The sequence below is a fragment of the Pongo pygmaeus genome, chromosome 1 (assembly GCF_028885625.2).
Source record: "Pongo pygmaeus isolate AG05252 chromosome 1, NHGRI_mPonPyg2-v2.0_pri, whole genome shotgun sequence".
Taxonomy (NCBI): Eukaryota; Metazoa; Chordata; class Mammalia; order Primates; family Hominidae; genus Pongo; species Pongo pygmaeus.
The window spans coordinates 205,828,313-205,840,384 of NC_072373.2; the positions used below are offsets into that span (position 1 = coordinate 205,828,313).

Sequence of the window (12,072 nt, forward strand, 5' to 3'; positions counted from 1 at the left end):
AAGAAAAGAAAAAAGAAACCCAAACTGGAAATTGTTAAGCTAGAAGGACAAGAGGAAGGCCATTTAATGCACATTTATAAGTTTAAAGCTAAAAGAAGGGTTTAAGATACTATTTTTATGATTCCCTTTTATTTTTACATAATAGTTCTTATGATTCCCTTCTTCAATCACATTTATTAACCTGATATAGGTTTTTTTCAGTGGAGAACAAGAGGAAGCCTGACTGCCCACTGCATGACAGGGGAATGCACAATCAGAATTTCAAGGGAAGGGAGTCCCTGGAAATTGAGCACCTACTACGTGCCAAGCACACTCACAATTATTTTCTCATTGAATCCTCTTTATGATTTTGGGAGGTGGGCACTACTGTTGGCCCCATTTCACAGGCGAGGAAACCAAGGCTCAGAAGAGTAAAGCCTCTTGCCCAGGATCTCACAGTTCATAAGAAACAAAGCAGGCTTCAGGTATGGCTGGTTTCAGCCTCCTTGTCCTTTCTGCTTCCCTAGGCAGCTTCCCTAGGGCTGTTTAAAGCTTAGCACATGCTTATGAGGGGGCATGTAGAGATGATAAGCCCCTTAGCGGCAAGGACCAAGCTTGGTTCTCATTTGCCACATTGCCCCGAGAATGCATTGAACTACTCGGTGCACAGATGGATCACTGGGCCGTGCACAGCCTCTTGAATTCCCTCCCATTCCTGGGCCTGGACTCAGGTTCCCAGGGAGGGGGAAGCCCCTCAGGGTGATCAAGTTATAGGGGCTTGTGGGGGCCCACTATTAGGTGTGGAAAAAACAGCAAAGCACGTAGGGTGGTATGTTCAAAACTGGAGGCGGTGTTGGTGGAATGGAAACAGCTCCTGGGCTGGGAAGCAGGGGCTTGGGTTCCACTGACTCATTGGGTGAACTTGGATGAGTCTCTGCTCCTCTGGGGGCCGCAGTTTCAGCTTCTGTATAAGGGGGGGTCTTCCCAGCTGTGTCATTCTCCAATCTATTTCACAGATGGCTGACTCCAAAAGGCATCAAATTCAACCAGGAGGTCAAGGCCCCTTGGCAGGTCCCCCCTGTGCCATTGACCCCCGAGGGTCCCATGCAGGCTGGCCAGCTGATGAGTTTACAACAGAGGGTGGGGGCGGGGCAGCCTCTCCCCCCGCATGACTGTCATAGCTCCTTACTTGAGCTGACTCATAACGGAGCCCAAATCGCGTCATGGAGGCTCAGCCAAGGAAACCAATGTTTATGATGCCCTCACCCCGTGCCTGTCCCTTTGAAGAAGGTGTTATCCCCATTTTACAGGGAAGAAAACTGAGGCCCAGAGAAAGGAAGTGACTTGCCCCAGGGTCTGGTCACTCAGATTCAGCAGAGCTGGGGCTGGAAGCCAAATCTGACTCTAGAGCTCTGTGGCTGTCACCATAAACCTGCTTCCTCTCTGGCCAAATTAGAACTCTTGTCCCCACCACCCCCACCCTCAGCACCAATCGACCCACCATTCAGGGACAGAAGACTGAATCTTCATGAGGCTCCAGATGAGGCTCAGAGTGAGCGTTTCCAAGGCCATCTTCTGCACCTGTGCCTTGGGCAGAAACAAGTCTCTTTGGGACCTTGGACCAGCCCATCCTCCTCCAGGGATGTCCCCACCCCACCCCTGTTGGCCTACAGAGGCTACTGTGAGTCTGAGGCTGGTGCTAAGGTCTAGCCCCAAGGCTGGGGTCCCTGGGAGAGGCCAGGGGATGGTGGCCAGGCTGCAGAGGGACTTTCTGAAGTCTTCATTTAAAGGGCATGGAAGGGCACTCTGGTGTCATGCCCAAGGTTGGGGCTGGTGAGTCAGAGGCTGAAGTTCCAATCCCATTCCAGAATACCACATGACCTTAGACAAGCTGGCGTCACCACCCTGGGCCTCGCAGCCTGGCCTGTGAAATGGGAGAGTAGAGCTTGCAAGGGAAATGGTAAAAGCCGCCACCTTTCTCCCACTCTCCACCCTCTCTCCCATCCTGACATGACTTCGGGGAACATGCAAGTATAGGGTTCAATCGTCTTCATGACTTTTCTACTTTTGAGCCTCTCTGGGCCTTGACTCTTCAAGGACATGAAGATACAAAGGGTGCTTCAGGTGAGGGGAACAGCATGAGCGAAGGCCCGGAGGCAGGAAAGCTCCCGAGCATCATGCTGGGGCAGAGACCCCCAAGGGGATGCACAGGTGGCAACAAGAAGAGCAAAGGGCCCTGAATGACATGCTGGGGCCTCAGCCCCCAGCCCTGCAGAGGGCCCCCCAGTGCGGCCAGGCCACGAGGTTTCACCAGGAAGGCCCTTCTTGGTGGGCAGGCCGAGGCCAGGCGTGAGTGCTGGCAATGCCACTTCATGTGTTTCCCATTGTACTTAGTCCCAACTCCCATAAAAGCCCCAGAGGTGCCACCCAGCCACACATGTGGACACCTCTCCCTGGCAACAATGGTGGTGGACAATGGCAGGGAGTCAGCCGCAGCCCAGAGGCGAGGTGGCATGGCAGGGAGCTCTCCGGCCACTGGTGGATCCGGGCTCCAGGCACTCGGTGAGGGGCCCGCGGGGCTCCTAGCCCGCCCAGGCCAATGCTGGCCTTAGTTAAGAAGGAGTCTCTCCCACCCAGGAGCCAAACCACCCTCCTGGCCACGCCCACTGCCACCGCTTTCAGTTCTGTTTCTTGGGCCGCGTGCTGAGGCCAGCCCCACAAATAAAAGCCATCACTTTTCTCTCTCTCTCTCTCTTTCTCTCTCTTTCTTTCTTTCTTTTTTTTTTCTTTTCCAAAAAGAGAGGCAGCCACAAGATCTTCTAAAAGGCCGTGACATCACGGCCCAGGTGACCGCAGCCCAGCCAATGAGCCAAGGCCGTGAACAGGCTTCTCGCATCCTGTGAGCTGAGGTTGGGTTGACACTGGGAAGGCCTGGTCCCTCAACCACAGAACCACAAGGCCAGGCCCTCGCCGCCTCCAGGGCCCTGCGCGGGAGCTGGTTGGCTCCTGGTGCTCCCCACCCCCGGCCGCCCTCGTACCCACCGGAGCCTGGGCTCTGTCAAGGGTAAGCCTCATTCATTCATTCCCTGTGGCACTGGAGGGGGCCCACTCTGCTCTGTCAGCCTCGGAGCTCCTCCACCCTGGCTGCCGAAAGCCCCTTCCCGCCATCTAATGATACACTCTGCATACGCTTCTGTTGAGAATTTGTGGCTAGACATTCCTGTGGGACCGGGAATCCAAATTCTTGGGTACAAACAGAAACTTACTTTCCTTGGGGATTTTTTTTTCTCCCTCACTCACACACACTCTCGTGTTCTTTCCTTTTTTCTTTTTCGTAGCAGCAGGGGGGAAAAAGAGACAAAAACAAAACAAAAAACAACAAAAAGCAACACCCCCCCTTTTATTTTCAAAAGGAGCTAGGGGGAAAAAAAATAAAACAACAGCCAACCAAGTGAATCCCAACCCAACCCCCTGAAGGGCTAAAAATTCTCGCCTTCTTCAGAGCGGGGCATGGCATCGAACAGCATCTTCGACTCCTTCCCGACCTACTCGCCAACCTTCATCCGCGGTGAGTAACGATTGCCCAGGGCTCTGGGTGGGGAGCTGTGGCCAGGCCCCGGGCCACGTCCCTCCACTGACCGCCCCGGCTGCCCTCAAGCGCACAGCCTGTCTGCCTAAATCCGCTGGCCTCTGAAAGCCTGAGGTGGGAAGAGGGGTTGGTGGTCTCTGTGGTCTCTTGGCATGGAACATCACTGTGGCACTTTTATCCTCCGCTGGTGGGGACAGTAAGCGGTGGGGGCGATGGATACTCCAAGACCTCAAGACCTCAAAGGGCAGCCCTCAGAAGGGCCAAGGGGAACTCTCAGAGACCCTCGGCTTCCTGCTTCACTAACGGGGCCCCAGGGCCTGCAGCCCCAGCTCCTGTCCTGCCTGGGACTCCCCACCTGGGCTCAGGAGGTCACTGCTGGCAGCTTCTGGGGAGAGCTGTGGGATCCAGGGGTCTTCCTGGAGATCACCGCCCACATTTTGTGTGTAACTCCTGGGATATCAGAAGCAGAGGGAGGAGAAGGAAGCCACAGGCTTTTGTAGAAAACTGCGCAGAGCTGGGCTGCACCGAAGCTGGACCCGCACGGGGCTGGGGGACAGACCTCGAGAAAGTTCGTGGATTTGGCCACGGAAGAGGAGAAAGTGTTTCTGGGCAGCTTTTGCCTTTTTTGGTGGCTGCAGGGATGCAGAGTTCTGGGTTGTGTCTCCCAGCAAGGATAGGGGGTCTGGGATCCCCAACCTGGAGCCTCTAATGGGGCTGGGACTCATGGGGAGACTTCTCCTGCCTCTGTCTGGCATTTAGGGCTGATGCACCCTGGCCTCAGACACCCCCTGCTGCCTTCCTCCTCCCCAGCAGGAGCCCAGATGGGGCTGTGACACCTAAGACTGGTGATCAAGAGTCCCTGAGCTCAAGTCCCACGGTTCAGTGGCTTCCTTGTTGAGAGACCTTAGGAGGGGAGTTACTTAACCTCTCTGTGCCCCAAATAGAGTCCCCTCTGCTTGTGGAATTCTCATTGTCTGAGCCTGGGGGTGGATCATGTATAAGGGCAGTGCCTCTGGATGGTTCCAGAACAGAGGGGCTGCATGAGATCTAGAACTTCAGGGTTGGGGGCTGGTGCTGCCTTTCCTCAGCCGAGGCGGTCAGCAGAGATGCAGAGGTGGGTCTGCCTGCCTGCCTACCCTCCAGCCCATCGGCCTGCCCTGCCGCTGGCTGACCGAGTGATTCAGGGCTGGTGCCTGGGCGGCCGGCTCGGGGCAGGGACCCAGACACATTTGGGTGTTTGAGTCCTCAGGCTTCTGGGAAGGCCTGTCTGAGAGCGGGGCCTGTTCTTCTTCCCTGGTGAGGCTGAGGAAGGCTGTGCTGCTGCAGATGGGGACTCAGTCGGGGAGTGAAGGGGGCCTGCTGTCCCCTGAAGTGGGGGCACTCCCATCAAACCTAGCTGTGGCCGATGATAAGCGGCAGCCCCAGGTCTGAGAGCCGAGAGCTGTGGCTGCTTCCTTGGAGTTGCTGCTATTATAACGTTGTTCCCTTTGTAGTCCTCGGAGCTAATTAAAGGCAGTTCTGTGGCAAGAAAATAAGAGTTTATAAAATCCATTTGCCGGATCTTTGTAATCTGTATTTCTCCTTCCGTGCACAAGATGGAGAAATGTAGGGTTTAAAACAAAGGAACCTTGGGAGACAGGGCTAGAGCCCCGGTCGGCCTGGGCTGGGTCCTGATCCTCGGAGCCTGGGAGGTAGCTGGCAGTAGCACGAAGGACACAAAAGGAGAGGTGGCTTTGGCCCAACATGTCATGTATGCGCCCAGAGACAGGAGGCCGCTGGGCAGAACAGGCTGATCCTGGCCAGCAGCGGCACAGAAGGCGCCTCATAGGCTAGGGTCTGTGGGGATGTTTGGATCTGGGGTCTGCGGCCCGAGGGCCTTCCCTCCAGTTTTGTGGAGACCTGTCTCCCCTCTTCAGCCTTCTCTCTCCTGTTCATTTCTGCTCACGACGTGCTCGCCGTGGGGGCCTGTCTCCCAAATCCCATCCCTGGAGGCTCACAGGGCTCCAGCTGCCAATTCCTTCCTCAAAGAGACCCAGCCCCAGGGTCCCATTTGCAGGGTGCCAACCCCACGCTGCCCCCTACAGGGTCCCTAACCCACCGACCCTTGGCAGTCTCAGGGAACCTTCAGGTTCTTCCTCGGAGTTGCGTTTTTAAGCATGTAAGACAAAATCCAAAGGATTACAAAGGAAAAGAAATCGACGGAAATACTGTTGTCAAACTCAGAAAGCAAGTTGGTGACATACTGACTCACTCTGTGCCTCTTCAAGAACTGACTGAGTGACAAGACCCCGCGGTGGGCCGTGCAGTTGTGATGAGCATGAATAATATTTCAGGTCATCCCTGACACCGCTGTGAGACCAGAGAACACCTGTGATTTCCACTGGTGGAAAATCGCCATGGAATATGGTGCTAAATTTCAGCTAGAGGCCGGGGAAAGACACTGTTATCTCCAGCCCAGTGTCACAGACCCCTAAATTATACACAAGACAAAAACTCCAGGTCCATCCGTGTCTCGTGTTCTCAGAATCTTACTCGGGCTGTTCTCTTGTCCATAGGCTTTTGCCAGAAGGGGAAGGGTCTCCCTGTGCCCCCCACTGCCTCCTCTTCCTCCTACCTGTGTCCTCCAAATGCCATCCCACCTCAGTCCCTGAGCAAAGTGTGATGGAGCCAGCGGGTTTTCTGAAATCACCGCCCCTAGAGAGTTTTAAACACCGGATTCCCAATTCCTACCTCAGTCTGTGAAGGATTCTCCATTCCTACCTCAGACTGCGGAATTAGAATCTCTAGGGTTTGGGCCTGGGCAGGTGTGGTTTTGAAAATCCCCCAAAGCGATTCTGATGTGCCTCTCAGGCAGGCTTGGGGACTGCTGCCAGGGGAGCCCAGTCCCCCATCTGGCTCTGCTGCCTGTGTGCTGTGGGACTGTGTCTGAGTCACTTGACATCTCTGGATCCGTGTTCTCTCATGGGTAAAAGGGCACGAGTGAGTTGCATTTGGTGCCTCCTATGTGGGCTTCTCTGTCTCCCCCACCTGACAACCCAGGGTGGTCCCTAGAATTATCACTGAGCTCCTACTACCTCAGTGTCCCCATAGACCAACGGAAGATGACTTCCCTTTTGTCTTCACTGGCAAAAACAGGCTGAGAATGAAGCATCCCATCCATGCCTCTGCCTTCAGGCACCTGTACTCAGCCAGTGCCACAGCCTGCGCAGGGGCCTTCGAGGCAGCAAGGGAGAGTTCCAGACCCCTGGAGAGTCCGACTGCTTGTGCATGACATTCCCACGGCTTCCGCCGAGCCCTCTCCTCTCGGTTTCTCTGACTTTGAGCTAAGGGATCAGAAACTCCCCTCAGTTCACTGTGGAGAGAAGGGGTATGGGAAAAGGGTGGAGACGCATTTGGTTCCCATCCTGCAGTAGAGGCGTGAGCAGGAGGTGAGAAGAAGGCAATGCTTACCCTCAGGGCTGGCGCACGGTTGGTGGAATTCTAGAAGCTGGAATGGAAGGTGTGAGAGGGCACAGGGGTCTACCCCCAGGCAGGACAAGGGGAATTTATTCTCCCTGTGTGACAAATGGGGAAGCTGAGACCTAACAGCTGTGATCCAGACACTCTGTGTGACTAGGGACAAGTCCCTTCCTCTCTCTGGCCTCAGTTTCCCCATCTGACAATTATAGGCCGATGGCCCTAAGGACCCCTTGCCCATGCACGGCTCCGTTGGGGGCCAGCACCTTCATTCTGAATCTGCCTCATGAGGCCCTCCTCTGCACCCCATGGGGCACCCCCTCACACCAGGTCACCTTTGCTGAACCCTCACTTGCACCCCCACAGGCAAACGCTCACCAAGGACACTGGCGGTGGGTGCCAGGAAATGGGCCCAAACTGCCACATGTAGGCTTTAAGGGGGGCTTTGGGGGGGCAAACGTGTTCATCTGTTTAGTCAGTCATTTCCCAAAAACTTATCGAGGTGTAGAGTATCCAGATTCCAGCTCGGGCTTTAGAGCCAGGCTCTCCAGGTTCAAGTCCTGACTCTGCCCTCTGCCGTCACCTGCGTGAGTTACTTCACTTCTCTGTCTCTGGTTTCCTCATCTGTAGGAGTTACACCAACCTTGCAGAGCTATGGAGAGAATTAAAGGAGCATGATGCCTGGCACAGAGTAGTTGCTCAATAAGCGTTTTCCATTTGATGAACACCATGAGCATGGCCTTGTACTGGGAGCCCAGGGGAAACTGGGTCAGGATCTCCATCCTAAGAGCTCACCGTCTGGTGGAGAAAAAGATGGGTCAACAGAAAATTGCCCTGGGGCGTGATAAAGGTTTTTTGGGAGAAGAACCAGGGCTGTGAGTTCAAAGAGGGGTACTAGCCCAGCCTTGGGAAAGAGAGAACAAGCCCTCTGGAGGAGTGACTTGGAAGCTGGGTCCCTAAGGGTGAAGAGGTAACAAAGACAGGGAAAGGATGTTCCAGGCAGAAGGAACGTCCTGGGCAAAGGTGTGGAAGCAGGAAAGTATGAGCTGGCTCGGGAGCCACGGGGAGGGCTGGGAGCGTGGTGTGGGTCTGGCCAAGGTCCCCCTAGCAGTGGTTGGAGTTGGCCAGCAGCTCCTCCCCTGAAGATGCCTGGGAGAAAGGGAAAGAGGACTCTTGGGTATGAGGTGGGCCTGTGTGGAGGCAGGGGGTGGACAAAATGGCCCTGGGCAGGTCTGGCCAAGACGGTCTGACTCAGAGGTCACCGGACAGGGAGGAGGCTGCCCAGACCGGAGAGGTCAGTCACTGTATCCTTTCCGAAGGTCCAGGACGTTCCAATAACAGGGGACTCTCTGTTTTAGCACTGAAAGCCCCACGTCCCAGGAAACCCCTTCATCCCAGGCAACCCCTGACGGCTGGTCACCCTGAGCACATGTGTCCATGGGGCCTCCCCCTCCCCACCATCCCTGGGAGAGGAACGGACTGACCGCCAGCCCTTCTGTGCCCACTATGGCGCTTGCCTGGCGCCACGTCTGCTAGGTCCCTTTGACGGCGGCTTCTGAGGCTGCCCTGCACACACCCATCTCACCAGACCACCCTGCCTGTCCAAAGTGCCCCCCAGGCTGGAAAAGCATTCCTGGGAGCCCCCCACTGCCCACAGGGTCTAGGCAGGCATGAGCCGACCCCACACAGCGGGACTGTGTGTCCAGGCCTTACCGCACCCACTCTGGCCAGCCGGAGGCCCCCAGCAGCCCCACTGGTCATATAGAGGGCTCATTGACGCCTGGGCCTGGAGGTGGCCGCATCAAAGCCGAGGCTCCCTCGGTTACCTGGAGGGAGGAGGCCGGGGGACGGATAAGCAGAGCCTGAAAACCTGACCTTCCAGCGGACTGTGAGAGGCAGGAGGAGAGTGGCACCCTCTGACCCCAGCCTTGCCACTGAGCCAGTCCGGACTCCTTCATAGGTGGGGAAACAAGCCTGGGCTCTGGGTTCAGTGGGGCAGCCCCAACACCAGCTCTTATTGCCATCTCCTGGGGATGCCTTATCTGCAGACCCTTCCTCAAATCTGCCACCCAGAGTGTGCCCCCACCCCCTGTAGGTGGGGAATCTCACCCAATCTTCCAGACTGAACCCAAGCACCCCCTCTGGTAGGAGTCATTGCTGGGATACCTGCAGCCACTGGGGAGCCCTGTCCTCCTGAGCTTCAGTCCCTGGGCCTGCCCTGAGACTCAGCGAGTAGTTCCCTACCTTGCTTAGTGGAAGTAAAGAGAAGGAAAGAAGGAAGGGAGGGATGGAAGGAAGAAAGATTGCCTTTAGCTCTCAGTGGATCTACAGCCCAGGCCTTTGCCATCTGCCTTAAAATAGCACCTCTTGAAGCCCCTGGAAACAGTGGGGATGGGAATCTTGGGCCTAGGGCTGGGAGTGGGACTCTGGTCTTGCTTTGAGAAGTCACAAGAACAAGGAACAGTGAATCAGTCCAGGAGCATGTCAGAGCCCGGAGGCAGAGAGTTCCCCTCCTCATTTCATAGATGATGAAACTGAGGTCTAAAGAGGTGTGTGGTCTTGTAAAACGTCGAATTCAGCAGCAGGAAAACTGACTTTCCTTGCCTCCCTGGGGTCCAATCATCCGCCTTGCACACAGTTTAGGAGTCAGAACAATCTAGGCCTAAACTGCATGGTAGCTGGGTGACCTGACATGTTAATTCACCTCTTAAGGTCTCAGTTTCCTCCTCTGTAAAATGGGCTAGTAACACCGACCTCAAAGGGTGGTTGGGAGGAGTGACTATGGCCCTTCCCTGAGCCACACACGTGGCACCTGGTACACAGGGAGCACTGGCCTGGCACAGGCCAGCCTCCTGATCGGCTCGGGCCCCTCCGCGCCAGCGTGATCCCCTGCCACTCAACAAATGTTTCCACATCTCACCCTCCTGCTCTTTCTCCAGCGCCAAGCCCTGTTTTTTTCAGGGCTAGAGAGGGCTGAGCAGGCACAAGACTAAAGGGACTGTCAGACCCCTTGTCAATGGCTCCCAGGGATAAAGGAAGGCACTCTTCGGAGAGGAAGCAATGTAAAATGCGGCTATAAGCCTCAGCTGCAGCCAGGCTCTGCCACTTCCTCGCTGTATGGCACTGGGAGAGGTGCCTCACCTCTCTGTGTTTCATTTTCTCACCTGTAAAATGGAGAAAATGAATAGCACCCACCTCAAGCCATGTTGGGTAGGTTTAATGAGGTAGTGTGTATCATGTGCACAGCACAGGGCCCGGCACAGACAAGCTCTCACGGAATGCCAGAAATTACTACTATTTAATGTTCCTCCTCCTCTGCAAAAACCTTCTGTCTGACTCTAAGCAGGATGTGGAAGGTGAGAAACCCTGGCCTGTCTTCATGGCCGCCCCCTTGGGGAGCCTTCCCAGCCCTTCCCTTTCTCCCCTCCAGGCGTTGGGGGTGCTCTGCCACTGCTGCCCCTCACTCCTCACCCCACAGGTGTCCAAAGGGTGTTCTTGGGAGCAGTGGCAGGCTCACAGGTGATATTCAGCCCTTCTCACTGAATGGATAGAGGAAAGAAAGAAAGAATGGATGGATGGATGGATGGATGGATGGATGGATGGATGGATGGATGGATGGATGAATGAACGAATGAATGGGCTGACGATTGGTCAGCCTGAGAGGTTTCCAGCTTCTCCCTCACTTCCCCCTTCACTGTCTGGCTTCTTCTTTGAAACACTTGTTGGCGCGAGCCTAAGCACTCCGGTCCAATCGGTGCAGGCAGCGTGAAGGTTTAGGTTCCTCTTTGGGGTTTTCTTTCGAGTCTGGGAAAAGTGTTTTTGGCAAAAGGTTCAGACTTACATGTGGGCGGAAAGGGCAGACGCGTATAACTTATGATTTGAAGGGTGACCAAAGTCAGCCCCCTCCAAACATCCTTCAACGTGGGACATGGTGACTGAGATTCCACCAGCACACTCAGTCCCTGTGGGGGTGGGGCTTTTGTAAATGAAGGTCCCTTCCCATCATGCACACCTGAGTGTTCACAGTCTGCCTGATTCCTTGGCCTTTGTTGAGAGGAGTTAAACGGCTGGAGCAGAGGAAACAGAGGGCATCTGGGGGACGGAACACTTGCAGAGCGCAAAGGGAAAGGCAGATGGAGTGGAAAGGGGTGGGGAGGAAAGGAGGGGTCCATTTTGGTCATGCCCCTGTTCCCAAACCCAACTTGCCTGGGCACCAGGGCTGAGGATCAGCACCTGTGGCTTGGCCTCCAGTGCTCCTTCCTCAAGCCTGAGCTCTGTCCCACCCCACCTCCGTGGGGTAAGCAGGGGCAGGAGGGGAGGCCTGATGACATGCCTCCCCCAGCTCTTTGCACCCCTGTGTCTCGGGAAGAGGTGCTAGGTCCAGGAGGGGTGGAGAAAGGACCTCCAAGTCAGAAGTGATAAAGAGCCCACAGAGAGAGCCTCGTGCCCCCACATCTCCTACAGAGCAGCTATATCCCTTCCCAGGGGGAGAGGAAGCCACCTCTGAGAGCAAAGCCACCTCAGAAAAAAGACTAGAGGGAAACACTGAAAAGTCCATAATAGTTAATACTGTGTGGTCCGCCATCATGGCAGGTAACCTTTATTTTACATTCTTCTGATTATTGTGTATTTTCCAAATTTTTAATACTTGTAAATTTAAGGGAAAACAATTTTTGTTTTCAAAGAAAGAAAGAGGAAGAGGCAGTCCCACCCTCCCAGGAACACGCAAGCTGGGGCTCCCGTCAGCCTGAGCTCCAGCCTGGGAATGGCCTGCTCCCACCCAGGCAAGACCCTGCTGGCCACCCTGCTCTCTGTTCTTCTTCCCAAATCACTGTGTCTGTCACCTGTCTCCTTGGCTCTGCCCTGTCAGGCTGTGGAGCAAGGGTCTGCCCTGGACTGCGCAGAGTCATGCATACAGTAGGTGTTCAGGAAATGCTTGTGACCTGAGGTGTGGTCCCAATCTGCAGACAGTTTCCCTGGAGAGGTGGGCCTACGTCCCCAGCAGACTTAGGAGGTGAGGTGGGCGAATTTGGTTGCTGCTGATTCAT

At 55.3% G+C, this 12,072-nt stretch overlaps 1 protein-coding gene across 6 annotated transcripts in view; it reads left to right on the top strand.

The window, feature by feature from the left end:
• Window positions 1-2,849: 2,849 nt before the first annotated feature.
• RUNX3 (RUNX family transcription factor 3) overlaps window positions 2,850-12,072 on the top strand; it is a 65,558-nt gene continuing 56,335 nt past the window's right edge. The window contains exons 1-2 of one of the 6 annotated variants that reach the window (XM_054499967.2): window positions 2,850-3,043; window positions 3,482-3,547. In XM_054499967.2, the coding sequence (XP_054355942.1) occupies window positions 3,490-3,547 (58 nt within the window). In that variant the 5' untranslated portion in view covers window positions 2,850-3,043; window positions 3,482-3,489. The other 5 variants (XM_054499959.1, XM_054499956.2, XM_054499964.1 and 2 more) reach the window with 5 other exon arrangements.